At 42.1% G+C, this 11,963-nt stretch overlaps 1 protein-coding gene across 1 annotated transcript in view; it reads left to right on the forward strand.

Annotated features, from left to right (window-relative positions):
- MYRFL (myelin regulatory factor-like) overlaps positions 1–11,963 on the forward strand; it is a 106,967-nt gene that overhangs the window by 53,710 nt on the left and 41,294 nt on the right. Inside the window, exon 13 of the mRNA XM_019515782.1 lies at positions 2,379–2,488. Within this exon, the coding sequence (XP_019371327.1) occupies positions 2,379–2,488 (110 nt within the window). The remainder of the gene's footprint in view (positions 1–2,378; positions 2,489–11,963) is intronic.

The raw sequence follows: 11,963 nt of genomic DNA on the forward strand, positions 1-11,963 counted from the left end.
CCCCATAGAGTTCTTGCAGCAGAAGGAGCAGCCAGTGTACAGATACCCTGCTGCTTCAAGAGCAAGAACATGTGGTGGCAGCAGCAGTAGTACAGATGAGGACTGCTTTAGAGTTCCTGGCATGAGTAAGACTTCTGTGCCCCACTCCCCCCTGCTCTGCTTTTGGCACCCATGCATGCCCCCTCCACCTCTTGAAGCCCGTCTCCTCCATGCGCCTGCAGGTGGGCTGCTGCTGCCTCAGCATGAGCTCCCTGACCACTATGGCAGCAGAAATGCAGGTCTTCAGGAGGCTCCCATTCTGACACTTGTCCACACCTAGGGTGCTGACAGACATGCAGCTCCCCACTGTAACTCATGGAGCTTTCTGTGAAGTGCCAAGAGTTAGTGACCCCACCCAACCCAGCAAATGTCTGTTGGGTTGGGGGAAGTGGGGGATTGTGCTTCACTTTGGAGTTGATCCAGGAGGAGATGCGTGTCTGCAGCCTCTCTCCCCTAGCCCCATCCCCTCCCAGCTCTGGTGCTGTCTGCAGAATGGGAAGGGGAAGAAGCAGGGGAGGGAGCTCTAGGCTGGGGTTTGCTGGCAAAGGGCTTCAATCCACCTGTTCCCTCTCTAGCATAGGCTGGGCAAACCCCAGTCCAGAGCTCCCTGCCCTTTTTCTCCCCCCTTCCATCCTGCAGACAGTAACTAGGAGTAGAGCTGTGCTGCATCAGCCCTGATCAGATGTAAGTTAATGAAGGCACTGTGCTTTGGAGTGCCTTCATCTGAACCCTCATTAAATGAGGGTTAATGTGTCATGTGATCAGTTATTTTTAAAGTGCTCTGCAGCCATGCTTTTCTGTCAGAGCACAGCTGTAGAGCACTTTCAAGGGGCTACTCATGTGGCAAATGTCACTTCTGCCAGTGCTCCTAGTTGGACTACTACCATGAATGTTTAGATGCTGTGAGATGCTGTAAGTGACAATTCCTCCTCCAAATCTGAAAGGCAAGAGTGAAACAAGGTGAAGGAGAAGGTCTCACAGAGATAAGAGGATTCTTTTCTTTACCTTTTGTCAAAGCACAAAACCAGTAAGATAGGCAGTGAACTGCAAGGGCAGATAATTTGTAGAATCATTTAGAGGCAATGAGTGATATGTGATTCACAAGTGACTAGTAATATGTTAAGCTTGGGGATGTGTAGAAAGATTAGAAATCTATATGGACAGCAGGAAATCACTCTGAACACCATTTTTAAAAAAAGCGTGAAAAGCTGGCTCATTTCAGGGAATAAACCAACCATTGACTGAAGCAGGTCAGGAGGAAACTTCCATTATGAGTTGTTTATCCTGTAATATTCTGTAACTGTCTGTTTTCTCTTGCCCATCCTGGTTATGGCAGTTGGTGAAAACAGGATGCTGGATGATAGTGACATCTGGTCTGACCCAGTATAGCAAATCCTATGTTCCTAACTTAGCTGTCCATTAAATTGCTCACAAAGGGAGAATTTGATGGCACTTCCAGATAAGTGTTCTTTATAGTGATATGCTTACTGTGGTATAGATTAAAATGAAAATAAGTGCAACTGAGCTGGACAAAAAAATGTTGGAAAGTTTTGGTTTTATTTTTTTTTTTTGCATCAGAAAATGCTGTTTTGTTGAAAGAGAAATGTTTCCTGTGTTCATTTAAGGTCTGTCAACTCCCTGCCACTGCTGTAATTGCAGTACAATGTAGATATCATACAAACTAGCCTACACATGAACTAGCTCAGGTACTGACTGCAGTCTAGCCATGGCAACATGGGGCTCAACAGAACTATTCTTAATGTTTTTCAGATAAATAATCTTATTTTTGCTGCCTGCACTAAGTGCAATATTGAGCTCCATGCTGCTGAGCTTAGGCTGCTAGTGGTACTTGAGCTAACTAGGCCAAAGCTAGCTCAGGCATGTTGATGCTGTATGCTGCAGTGACTGAAATACAGACGCGCCCTGAGATAAAATTTTGTATAGGAATGAACAGGAAAAAATATTGATGTAAGATATTTCTGATACAGTCTTGACATGTTGTTTCAATGTTTTGTTTCTTCGGGTAATGTAAGATTAAAATCAATTACAGTCCAATAAAATATTTTTATTTTATCAAAATGAAATGTTCCAGTCAACCAGAAGTTTAAAAAATAATTGCATTTGATATTTTTATAATTTCAATTCATCATAACTGTGTTTCTGTTTCATTTTGGAATAGGGAGAAAAGCAAAATTATAGGATTTTCCACAAAATGGAAAATGTAGTTCCAAGCTCAAACTGTAATTTCTAGGATGGCCCCATTACAGAAAACACAAATCAGAATCTCTGAATAAGTGGTATTGCTTTTTTTTTACACTAAACTTTATTTTTATGAACAGGAATAATAGCCCAGGAGGTAAAAGAACTTTTGCCTCAAGCAGTAAGAGAAGTTGGAGATATTACATGTGAAAATGGTGAAAAACTAGAGAATTTCCTCATGGTTGATAAGGTATGTTGTTACCAGGTGTATTATTTTTTTATTGCCACTCCATTTTTATGATGCATAAGTGCACATGGCATTTATGAAAGTTTACAATTCTTAACATTTTTGAAAAATGTCACTATACATGAATCCTTTTTTAACCCAAAATTGCACATGTGGGTTTTGAAATTCATAACTCATTTGCTCTTTTCTTTTGAAGGAAGAAAGGTCTCTTCTTGAATCACATTCTGCCTTGAGTAGCTATAGTGATAATCCTGGCTATTTAGTAAATTAACTTCACACTATTTTTCCCCCCAAGATGCCTAGGAGGTAACCAACAAATATTCCTTTCCCTTTACCTATACCATTAGAACATATTGTTGAAACATTTTAAAGTCTTTTTGAGGAAAATAAACACTGAAACTACAACTAGGTAGTCATCCCATGGAAATATGTCTTTTATATCCTTTTCAATAGCTGTTTGTATTAGGCTTAGTCTTACACTCTGTAATTTTGCTCACAAAACTGCAAATGTGTCTGCAGCTCAGAGTATACCTATGGAGGCAGAACTCCTTTTGTGCTGTCAGGGCAGCTTCCCCAGACTAGGGACTGCCCGCTTTGAAGAACAGGTGTTGGGGGTGGGAAGGTGTTTCTCTGCTGCTTGCCTCCCCTTCTTGAACAATGTGTCAAAACTCTGTACTTATTTGCCAGGCCTAGGTCCGCAGTCTGAGGAGCAGGCAGTGGTTTTGTCTGTCTGCTCCCTCTCCTGGTGACATTTAAAGGCCACGGGGCCAGGAGCTGTGGCAGAGAAAAAACTTCCTTGGCCCCAGTTCCTGGTCCACAGCCTTTAAATGCTACCCATGCCACCTAGCTGTTCATGGTCATAGTCCTTTCAGCAGCAGGTGACTCCCATAGGTGTACATCACTCCTAATACAGCTGCTGTCCTGGAATCATGCAAGCTGCTGGAAGCCGTGGGGATGTGAATGCACTTTGGGGACTGCTGCCTGGCTGTGCTGTGGTGGTCTCCAGGCTTGAACTCTAGTATCTGATTCAATTAAGTTCTTAAGTTCTTCTTAAGTCTAGTATCTTTTCAATTAAGGCCCCAGTTTTTGTGGACATTGAGGGCATGTCTGCATCACTTCTGAGGCATGCCTGGCAGTGCCACTATAAAGTACTGACCAGCACTCTTGCTCCTGCACCAGATCCCAGAAATGAGGCAACTAGGCTTTCTTACAATGACTGTGTGTGACAATTAACATAGCTGAGACTGAAACTAAAATCAGTGCTGGACACTTGGATTGTACTGGCTTGTTTACAGGAACTGTCATGTGTAGAGCAGAGTGGACAGGGCTTGCTTCATGACAGTAGATATATCACTAAGTCCTGACCTGCAGTTGATGCAAAGCCCCACTTTGGTCAGTTGGATTCTACATGGGCACAGGGATCTACCCATATGAAACTCATTTTAAGATGGGGATGGCGTTTGAGATGCGTGAATGTGTTGAACTTGCATTTGTGAATCTAAAGTTATTTTCTGTTGTGTTGGCTAATGCCAAGTCATTTATTTCTGAAGGCCCTGGGACAAACACAGTGGGGGGCCTAGACTATTATTGCCAGTCAGGCATATCTTAGTCAGTGAAGAGAGAGAAGTTTCAATACTGGGGCTCTAGCTATTAAGGTGTAAAGCTATCCAAGAGATTTCAAAGAGCAAAATTGTTTATTTGTGCATGCAAATTGCAATGCTTTAAAGTTAATGAGAGAGGAAAAAATGAATTCCCTTGTTCAGGTATATACTATATTGACTAATGGGTAAAGATATTCCTATTAAAATCACGATAGTAGTATTTTAGCAAAGCGTAAAATACATAGATGCTTAAAATGTAAATGTTGCCAAATATAATATGGATAGAGATTTCTTAAGACTGGCTGCTGTACCTGTAGTAATATAACTGGAGAAAGCTTTTCTTTTGAATCTCAGTAGTTAAATTAATTTAACACTAGAGAGAAGAATTGCATATTTGTGCACTTAACCTCACAAATAACAGATTTCTTATTCTATTTCTTGTATAACTACTTTACATAAGCTACAAAAAGATAATTCTGAGGGTTCTATATAAAATATCTATCTTAGATATAAGATATCTATCTTAGACCCTTATTTAAAAATTATGCCATATGAAATGTCTGTGGTACAGAGTCATCCACAAGCTCTGACAATGAAGATTGTGCCTTTATTTGCACTACAATTTTTATTTATTTATTGTCTTTTTCAAGTGGAGCAATAATATAAAAGTTGTATCTTGATAGGTCACTGAACAGTCACTCTTAAAGTTCAGCTGATCATCTTATCTTTTCTTTCTGCCAGTAGGCCAATATCACAAAAGCAGATAATACTCTTGGTCTCATTTTGCGGCAAGTGTTTATGGGATCATAAATAAAGAATATGGTTTTGATTTTCATAAGGCTGGAATTTCAACAAAACTTGATTTGATTGGAAAACTCAACCAAAGTAGTATGAAATTGGAAATGGGATGAGAGAGGTTATACAGTTATGCCAGTTACAATGGCTGGTTGGTTTTTGCTTTATCCCATATTCATTGTTATTATATTTTAACTGATTTTGCTGTATTCTACTGAAAGCCATCAGATGAAATATCTTTCACCAATATGGAATAGTCCATATCCTCCTGTATATAATCATATTTTATTAAGAAATAAGAAAATGATGAAATTAAGAAAACATTTTACAAGATAAACTTGCAAACAGGCTGTTTGGTATGCTGTGCTTGTGAAGTTCAGGCCAGGGAAAATCTTCCATATGGTGAACAAGCTGGCAAACTCAAGCCACTCAGTCAATAAATCATTCATGATTCAGTAACAGATTAGAGTATTTTCCATTATCCATTCCATTTGCCATTTAATTGGCAGAATAAGATTCCATCTGAACAAGTTTGGCGGCTGCTGCTGGGCAGGGGAGGCGATGAATATTACCTCTCTCCAGTGATGGAGTTCCATCTTGCTCAGTGGTGAAAATGAACCCAGGCCTTTCATGCCTACTGATTAAACTAAGGAAGGGGTGGAAGTTATACCTATCATTGAAAGGAATTAGTAATGGAGTTGCTCAAACTGTTGAAAATGATAACTATTTATGAGAGAGTGATTTCTAGGTACTTGTTCAAAAGCCATATTTTGGACTCAGTGACTTCAAAGGCATTTATTGTTGAAAACACATTTTTCTGATTTAAGAAAGGCGCTTACAAAGTGGCTACAACTTCATAAAAATCTCTTATTCAAGGAAGTTTCACTTGGATCCATCTCTGACTTCCTAGCCCCTTAGCAATCTGGTTTAGGAAAGATTGAAAATTATTTGGTAAAACAACTTTGGGAAACTGTATTTTTGACTAAATGAAATCATGGCTGCTTTTTGTTGAAAGTATCTTGGGGAGAATGGCCAGTTTTGTGGAAAATCTAAATGCTTTCTTAAAAAAAAAAAACAAATGGCCTGAAACAAAATTGCTTTCTTTTTCAAAGGGAAAAAAAGGTGCCTTGTATCCTCCATTCTTTGATAGTGGTTACCTTTATTCCTCAACTAAGTAGCCAGTCCATCCTGAAATTTTGATAGGGTATTTTATATTACAGTATAAAATGAAGATGTGGTTTTATCCTCATTGGGTCAATCTCCTTCAACCGTTGCTGCCTCCCTAATGCCTTCCCCTCCGCCACTCTACATTTCTCTTTCACTCTCTCCCCTCTGGTGTTGCTCTGTAATTGTCCCTCTGGGTCTCCCATATTCTCTAACTCTCTCTGCAAATTTCTTCTGAGTTTGAAAGTATTTTGTTTCAGTTTTCCCCCCTCTGTGTGTTCCTTTTCCCTAGTTCCTCCTCCCCTCCACTACACCCCTCTGGCCTTCATACTTTCTTGCTTGTTTTCCTCCTCACTCACTTTACCTCCATGGCATCTCCAATAAATTTTGTTCTTCCTTTCATCTGACACCCATAACGGTGTCCTCGGGCTTACTTTTCTTGTTCTGCCCTCTTCTAATTTCTGTTGCATTACCTTCTCCCATTCCAAAAATCCTTCTGACTTCTTACATCCCCTCTTACATCTCCATGGTCTATTTACTGCACTCTGGACCTAAGACTTCCCACTTAGGTACATATACTCCCTCTAGACAGCCTGTCCTCTCTCTCTTTTTCCCAATCTACAACTATGGCTTAAGGAATGATTCATATGTTTTCAATGTTTGTTCAAGTAAAAATAGTAAGGGTACCTCACCAGTAGCCATTGAAAACCTGCTTAATTGATACTCAGGATGTTCTCCACCTCTGGGAGTATGCACTGTAGAATCAAGTGCTCCAGGACTTGAAAACAGACAGCAGTGATTATCAGGCAGTAGCTTGACACATTGCTTAGATCTTATCCCAGTTTTGGGAGGCCAATGACTTTTGACATGCACCAGATCTTTGGCAGCTTTCCTTTGCATATTACCCTTGTAAAAAATTGAAACAACCAAGAATGAGCACATGGGCCAAGATGCTTCAGGAAGTCAGGGGAGATGTTGTCATAGGCTGGGGCAGCGTCAGACTTGATGCTGTTCAAAACCTTATTAAGTTCAAGAACTGTAAAGGGCTCTGGACAGGTTCTGGCCAAAGTCTGTATGACCAAGTACTTGCACTAAGAACATTCACTGAGAACAGTTTTCAAAGGAACCTCAAAACAGGCACTTTTTTCCTTGACCACACAGCAGTGTACAATGCTGTTTGGCACACTGGTCTGTTTGTAAAAATAGCAAGGGTCCTACCAGCATAGGTGACTGACATTGTCAAACTGCTCCTTTGCAAGAGATGGTTCAGGATGAACATGGGTGAGAAGACAAGCACTTGGAGAAGACAGACCAAAGGACTACCTCAGGGATTTGTCCTTGCTCTGACCTTGTACAACCTTTATACCAATGACCTGCCACAAACCCAGTCATAGAAATTAATTGGTGCTGATGATATCTGCTGTAGATTCCAGGCCCAGATTTTCTTTGTGCTAGAACATACTGAACAGTGATGTCACGAAGCTAGCCAATTATTGCAAGACTTGGCACCTCCAAGCATCAGTAAGATAATTTCCAGAATTTCCACCTACACAATGCCAGTGCTGCCCAGGAGCTGAGCACCTGCCTGAATGGTCAGAGGCTGAGGCCGGAAGCACAACCCATCTACTTGGGCATGATGCTAGGCTGGACATTGAGCTACAGTGAATGCGTGAAAAAGACAGCAATGAAAGTTAAGCAGCTCAACAGTCTCCTTAACAAGCTGGCTTGCGTCGTCATGGGGTGCAAGAGCCTCAACCCTAAGGATGTCAGTTCTTGCCATCTTGTACTCTATGGCAGAGTACTGCACACCAGTCTGGAACTGGTCATCACACACCAAATTCGTTGATGTGCAGTTACATTCAATGATGTGCATCATTTTGGGAACTCTTTGATTGATTCCTTGACCATGGCTCCCAGTCCTGAGCAACATTGTTCCCCCTTATATCCACTAGGAAGTTGCAACAAGCAAGCTACTGGAGAAGATCTATGCCAATCCAAGCCTGCACGACTCTCTTTTAAATCCACCTGCTGCATGTCTATCATCACAACACCCACTGTAGTCCAAACTGCTGCACCCAGACTGCACAGCAGAGACCCTCTGGTATGAGGAATGGAGGTCAACATTACCACCAAACAAGTTCCTTACCATAGATTCTACAGTCTGCCCACCTGACTTTAACCTGCCATGCTGTTGGTGGGCCTTGCTGAATAGGTTCCAGACAAGGCAAAGTCTATGTGCAGCCAACCTCCACCAGTGGGGTCTTCACGAGAATCCAGACTATAGCTGTGGTAAAACACACACCATGTTGCATGTTGCCAATTGACTGCCTGATGACTAAGTTCAGTGGTAGTCTACAGGAACATGGCCACTGAGGACACTATTGCATGCCTCAGCAATTACACACACACTGGCTAACTGACCAGTAACCCTTATCTCTTTTGGCAGACATTTGGGCCTCTTGCAGACATGTATTTTGTACTGTTTTCAGTGAATTCATTGGGAGACAGAAGTCTACCAGTCTGAAGATGTGTTGAATTTGGAGTTTTGGGGTTTTTCAGGGGAATCTGGTCTACATACAAAAAGCAGCCCTCCCCCAAACAGCCAGTAATTAGAGCTCTTGTCTGTAATATGGGTGACTGAACTTCAAGTTGCTGATCTGGTCTAACTTATTCAGAGCAGAGACCAGAAACTTGGCTCAGGTGAGTGCCATGGTGGTCAACTATTGGCTGGTTTGGCATGGGTTTCTTTCAATTCCTTCTGTTGGAACTGTTCATTTGATGCAAATAATTAGATATTAATTAAGGCAGGGACTTTGTTGTCCTACACACAACCCAGACCACTGGGTATTAGCTAATTTGGGATGAGGGTTTCTGTTAGCCCTCATCCCAAATCATCCTGTTAGCCAGTTGTCCAGTGACCAGGGCACTCACCTGAAATGTGAAAGACTCTAGTGAAAGTCATCTCCTATTGATATTTAATTATTTGTACATTAATTGTTGAGAGAGCGATTTCATAGGATAGGAAAAGCATTTAGTCCAGTTTGTATTCAGTACCTTCTCTTCAGCGAGTCACTAAAATCCTAATCTGCCCTTTCTTCCACAGAAAACACTTATTCATTTTGCTAGGTGAGTCATTTTCTTGGTTGCTCCAAGCTACCTAGGAGAGATTCATGCATGATTTGAGAAGAATAGAAAGGGTAATAGCTTCATATCACTGATATGTGGACAAGTGACCGTATAATTGATTTCACAGTTCTAAGCATTTGAGGCTATTTTGAAGTCACTTATCAGTAAACATACTGTAGGTCTCCTAGAAGTGGTCCAGTTTACAACTTACCACCAGTTGCCTCACTCTAGTTTTTGTTTATGCTAAACAATGTACAGTTCTGTAGAATACAGTCACCACTTTTTTAAATGCACTTGATATTTATAATTAGGGCTGGGTGTTTGAGTGGACAAACAAAGTTTGGTCAGTTGGCCAGTCAAATATCAGTAAAAAAAAAAAAATGTTTTTAAATTGCCAATAGGTCCAAATAATACGCAGTACAAATTTTCCATTAAGAAATGTGTCAAAAAACAATTTTAAAAAATCATAGTTCTGTCACAAAAACTACAAAAAATGTAGTTTTTCCCCCTAAAACTGCTATAAACTTTGACTGGTCAAAAATATGCAGTCAATTGACCAGTCTGTTGACAATATTTGATTGGTCAATTGACCGGTTCCCAACCCTATTTATAATAAAGTGAAGCTTTAAAAAGTGAAGCTATGCACTTGTTTCTGCATAACTTGAATATACCTACAGCAGTCCAGCAACATTTACCACAATAATTACTTCATTCTGATTATGCCTAGTGTGGGAAAGCAGTTCTAAGATGGTTAAAAAAAACCAACAAAAACCCCCATGTTTTCATCATGCTATTGGTATGGACCTATGGCAATTTCAGTTTAGAAATGGGTATGTGTAGGTGGGTGATACCTTGGAGAATGCTGGCAACCTGCCCAATTGTAGGTTTGGTAGGATAAAGGGAGAGAGGGAGTGAAGGGGAAAGTTGATTACTGGTACTGGGTGAAATTTGTACTGAAAAAATAAAAGGGAGTTTCAGTTATGGGTTGAATAAAAAGTCAGCCAGAATGCAGAAAGATCACTGGGGAAGAAGTTGATGGTTGTAGAGTCTATCTGGAGCAATTTGGACCATCATAATTAAATACTTTCCTATCTCCCATCCATGATGAAATATGAGCAATCCATTTGTCCAGTGATTGTGCTCACTTGTTCTCCCTGTCTCTGAGGTCATGTCCATATTATTATCATGGTGCTTCCAAGACCATCACCACAAAGTATAACCTTGCCTGCTCACCCTTGCTGTACACATGCCAGAGTACGGATGTGACGCAGTGAAGCTGCTCTGAGGGTGTCTCCTGCCACTGTCTTTGAGAACTCTGCCTAAGCATGCTTGAGAGTGGCAGCAGAGGACACCCTGAGGAAGACTGCAGAAGTTTTGGCCACGTAGAGCAGAAGCTGGTTGTTGGTGCACACTGCCTGGCAGTGCTTGGAGGAGCACTGTGGAAGTGGTATAGACCTGCTTCCTGGCTAAGTATAGACAGTCAAAAAACCCAAGGCTGAATCGATTTAGTCTTTGCAGGTTACTCTAAACTGCAGAGATTAAACTGACTAATAAGCACCAGGAATGTGGGTGGGGTGCACATGCAACCCCTGAGCGTGGCAGTGCACCCCCTACAAAAAGGCGCCATTGACACTGTCAGTGTCGCCTGTGGGTGGTTGCTGCTCACCACCTCCCTCCTCCTTGCCCCTGGTCAGTGCTCACCTCCCCCCCCGCCCCCCCGAGCTGGTGGCATCTGTGGGTGCTCCCCAGTTACCACCACCACACTCCTGCTGCCACCACCCCACTCCCGCTGCTGCCGTGCCCCTCCAGCCACCAGGAGCATGCATCATTCATGCTAACAAGTGAACAGACATTTATTTTTTGCAGCTACATGCCTGCAGTGACTCAGGCCAGGAGTCAGGGGATGCTAGAGCATGGCTCTGTGGCACATAGCCAGCATGGGCTATACTTGCTTCCTCTTCCTGCTGTGCCCCTGAGGTCTCTGGGATTTGCAGTCCAGAATCACAGCAGGAGGACTCTAAAGGGTTGCTCACTACTTCCTCTTCCTGCTTCCAGGTACCTCTGGGATTTGTAGTCCATAGTCACAGCCAGCAGTAAGTTTAGCAGGGTAGGACAGCTCCGTACTTGGGAGAAAGGAGGTTTAATCCCTCCCTGGCCCCAGCCCCCAGCCAGGGTTTCCCTTGGGGAGGGGGGAGGGCGGGGAAGTGTGTGTGTGTGTGCGCCACAGGCTAGCCCAGGGCTGCAAAGCGTGCTAGGTTGCTGCGGGATTCTGATTTAACTTGAACCAGGAAGTTTCACAAACTGGTTTGATCCAAATCAGTTAAATCTGATACTATATTCAACCAGGTTTGCTTTAAACCAGTTTCAGACCTTTTGAAACTGGTTTATGTACACTGAACTTCTGTTCTGTTACAGGTTTAAACCAGTTTCTGATGACTTAAACTGGTTTATGTGTAACTCCTTAGCCCTGGAGGCCAGGGGAATTCATGTTCAGTATAGCAGCAATACATAATGGAGCAGCTTGCCCACCCTCCTCTTATGCAACAGAATATGGTTTTTTTGCTAGCAGTTTCTGGAGCCAGGGTACAGCTAAAATAGTATAAATCCAAGTGCAGATGTCTACCCTAGTGCTTTTTAATTTTTCTAATTCAGCCCAGTGTTATTCAAAACAAATCTTTGACTATGACCTGCAACAGGGTTATCAAACTCATGTGGGCCCACAGACCAAAGTAGTAGTGGTCCACAGGCTAGATGAATGGTGCAGGGTGGGCCCCACAGACTGGATTAAGCCC

This window comes from Gavialis gangeticus, unplaced genomic scaffold, assembly GCF_001723915.1.
Source record: "Gavialis gangeticus isolate Ggan-Ray unplaced genomic scaffold, GavGan_comp1, whole genome shotgun sequence".
Lineage (NCBI taxonomy): Eukaryota > Metazoa > Chordata > Crocodylia > Gavialidae > Gavialis > Gavialis gangeticus.